Raw genomic sequence first — 3,752 nt, 5'->3', positions numbered from 1 at the left:
TCCCCTACATTTTTTGAAGAGTATAGTTCCATGAATATACAGGCAGTAATAGAAGGACAAATAATACATATTTAGTGTTAACGAATTAATGTGTAACGACTTCCCAGCATAGAAATACATTTTTTGTCACCCGAGCATAACAAAGTATACACACCTGACACGGGTTAGTATAAAACATATTCATACCATAATATAATTATGTTGAAGGCTGGAACTCCACCATTGTACAACTGTGTTTTCTTTCTTCAGACATTTGATTTGTTCTCTCGATATTTTAAAACATTGATACAATATGTAGTAGATCTTCTTGAAACGCTCTTGATGTCAACTTTCAAGCTCATCTTCAAATTTGTAGCAAATTTTAAATCATAACTGGGCAGCTAATTATATTATGCTTATTATAGACAACGTATCTTCTCAACAGGAAAAATATTCTGAAAATGCACATAACCTTTGATTAAAGGGACATTCCTGAGTTTGTTGCAATTTTTAAGACGTTATCGATTAACAGAGACATTTTTAACGATTGTAATTACATATCAAATATATTTTTCTGCATAAAATATTAGTGGCTGCATATTAAACGTGTTTCTGATCGTTCCAATATTTTTAGTAGGTTAAATTTAATTTTATTTCCTAAAATATTATTTATTACAAAATCCAGTTTGGCCTTCTTACAAATATCAAGACGACCAGAAACACATTGAATATGCAGACACTGATATTCTAAACAAGAAAATATATTTATTATGTAACTTTAATCGTAGAAATATTTTATTAGTCGGAAACATCTTACAATGGATCAAACTCATGAATGTCCCTTTAAGGATTACAATATAGATACAAATTGTCGCTCCTAGATAGACATTTTGTTTAATGGCAGACGTTCAGAAACTATTTTACGATATTTATGTATAACTTAATATTGATTTCAGGCCGTCGGTCCGATCGTCGAGACGAAAACCTGCCTATACACCATGCCCCCAGATCGCAATTTTGTTATCGACACTTGCTCACACAAGGGCTGGCCAGATGTCAGTGTATGTTGCGGAGCTGGGCATGCGTACAAGTAAGTGGACCTAGATACTTAATTAATTAGATTCAAGTGTTTAAAAATCTAACAGTAGTATATTTTATTAAAATACCTCAAGATGCACATACATTTAACGCTATGATCTCTCTATCAACTGGTGACGCCTTGAATATTGACAAAATTACACCTCGGTGGGTCCATTCAACTGATTTCTGTTTTCGTTCTAACCAGTGCACCACAACTGGACAAAAGCCATGATATGTGCCTTCCTGTTGCTGCATTAGTAAGAATGTAGCGGGTTTCCTCTGATGACTGCGAGTCAGAATTACAAAATGTTTGACATCCAATAGCCGATGATTAAGTAATCAATCTGCTCCAGTGGTGTCGTTAAACAAAACAAACTATATTGACAAAATTACGATATTTTCATACAGAAGTCACATGTAAAATAAAAGTAAAACGTCTTTTATTTAACGATAGCACTAGAGCACATTGATTTATTAATAATCGGCTATTGAATGTCAAACATTTGGTACATTTTTACTCATAATCTTATAGGAAATATTATACTTTTCCCACATCCACAGCAAGGGCTCGCTTATATGCACTTGCCAATTGAAAGGACGGCACATTCCACGGTATTTGATAAACCAGTCGTTGTGCACTGTTCTGGTCAGGAGTGGGGGGGGGGGGGGGGGGGGGGAGAACATAGCCCAGTGGTAAAGTGCTTGTTTGATGAGCGGTCGGTCTGGGATCGATCTCCGTCAGTAGGCCCATTGGGCTATTTCTCCTTCCAACCAGTGCACCACGACTGGTATATTAAAAGGCTGTCATATGTGTCATCCTGTTATGATGGTGCATATAAAAGATCCCTTGCTGTTAATGGAAAAGAGTAGCCCGTGAAGTAGCGACAGCGGGTTTTCTCTCTCAATATATATGTGGTCCTTAGCCATATGTTTTATTTTTAAATGGTCGGGACGGGAAAAACCTTAATCATAGAATGGGTCCACTGAGGTGGTTCGACCCTACGGCGTAAGCACCCAAGGCAAGCACTATATATACATACATCAATACATACATACAGACAGACATGCATACATACATACATACATATATATGTAATAGTCAACCCCGGCATACATACAATATATAGATACTGTATCCATACATCAATACATACATACATATACATACATACATACATACATACATACATACATACATATACACATACATATTGACAAAATTACACCTCGGTGGGTCCATTCAACTGATTTCGTTTTTCGTTTTAACCAGTGCACCACAACTGGACAAAAGCCATGATATGTGCCTTCCTGTTGCTGCATTAGTAAGAATGTAGCGGGTTTCCTCTGATGACTGCGAGTCAGAATTACAAAATGTTTGACATCCAATAGCCGATGATTAAGTAATCAATACACATACATACATATACATACATACAAACATATATACATACATAGATACATGTATGTGCATACATACGTAGATGTTCATACATCAATACATACTAGGCAGTGCCGATTTTGCTCACTGTTCCATCCCGTAAGCGGTATTGACCTTATAGCTTGTAGGTCCCATGTATATGGTTGAGTTAAAGAGCATTCTTTCTAAGCTCGATATCTCATAACGTATCGTGGCAATTCTGCAAGTTGCGGGCGATTCGGTGCCACAGGTTCGAGTCCCAGCAACGGCATGAGGCAATCAGTGAGGCCAGAAAGGATTTAATTTATCCCCTACGCCAGGGCATTATTATCTATGTGTGTAATAGTCAAACCCGACATACATACAATATATAGATATTCATACATCAATACATACATATATACACAACATACACATGCATGTATGGATTTCTACATGCATATAAGCATACGTACTGACTGACAAAGTGACCGACACACACTGTAACCTTTTTTGGTACATGAGTGGACTAACAGTTTTTGTATTAATTTTCACAGATTTGCTAGTTTGCTTGGAAAGATTCTCACCGAGTTGGCAGTGGACGGTCACACCCACTACAACATCGAAGAGTTCGGGATACAGAGGGACGCCCTGACCGACCCCAGCTTCAAACCAGCCTTCCACATGGGCGACTCGGTTACAGAGAAACGTTGATTGATAGCACATCTATGGAGAAACTGTAGAGTCCCATCACGTTTATAGTCCGCTTGAGTGAAACGGGAACCGATGAATTGACATATAACTCTATAATGAATAATGTTAAATGTTATATTAAAGGGACATTCCCGAGTTTGGTGCATTGTAAGATGTAAGACTAATTGTAGTATCTTTCAAGATAAATGGAAAACAGACGAGACCAACCATTTTGATACTTTATTATTCCCGACCAAGGGAAACAACTCCCACGTAAGTGTGTACATTAAGAAAAGATCAATGCTAAAACGCGGACGATGTTTGTCCTAATATACGAGTTAAGATATTACATCCCCTCCTTCTTAAGATAAACCATATATATATTTTTTTTTTTTTATATACCCCATATATTTATTTATTTATTATTTTTTTTAAATTTCTAAACCTTTTATTTAATTTATTATTCATACTAAAATTTTATATTTAACTGTGTAAATGTATTTTCTCACCGTTCTTAGAATTGTCACCATATTTAGTCACTTTTGTGTTATTCAACATGAGCTTCAAGTCTTGTAGAAATGTTCAATAAATTTCCTTCATATAA

At 36.2% G+C, this 3,752-nt stretch overlaps 1 protein-coding gene across 1 annotated transcript; it reads left to right on the top strand.

Moving 5' to 3' along the window:
* Positions 1-913: 913 nt before the first annotated feature.
* Positions 914-3,752, top strand: LOC121390841 (monomeric sarcosine oxidase-like). Its single transcript, XM_041522721.1, has 2 exons — positions 914-1,069; positions 3,013-3,752. Exons 1-2 carry the CDS (start codon positions 978-980, stop codon positions 3,167-3,169), a joined length of 249 nt encoding a protein of 82 aa, XP_041378655.1. The 5' UTR covers positions 914-977; the 3' UTR covers positions 3,170-3,752.

The sequence above is a fragment of the Gigantopelta aegis genome, unplaced genomic scaffold (genome assembly GCF_016097555.1).
Source record: "Gigantopelta aegis isolate Gae_Host unplaced genomic scaffold, Gae_host_genome ctg10057_pilon_pilon, whole genome shotgun sequence".
NCBI lineage: Eukaryota > Metazoa > Mollusca > Gastropoda > Neomphalida > Peltospiridae > Gigantopelta > Gigantopelta aegis.
This window is presented reverse-complemented; position numbering and strand designations above follow the sequence as displayed.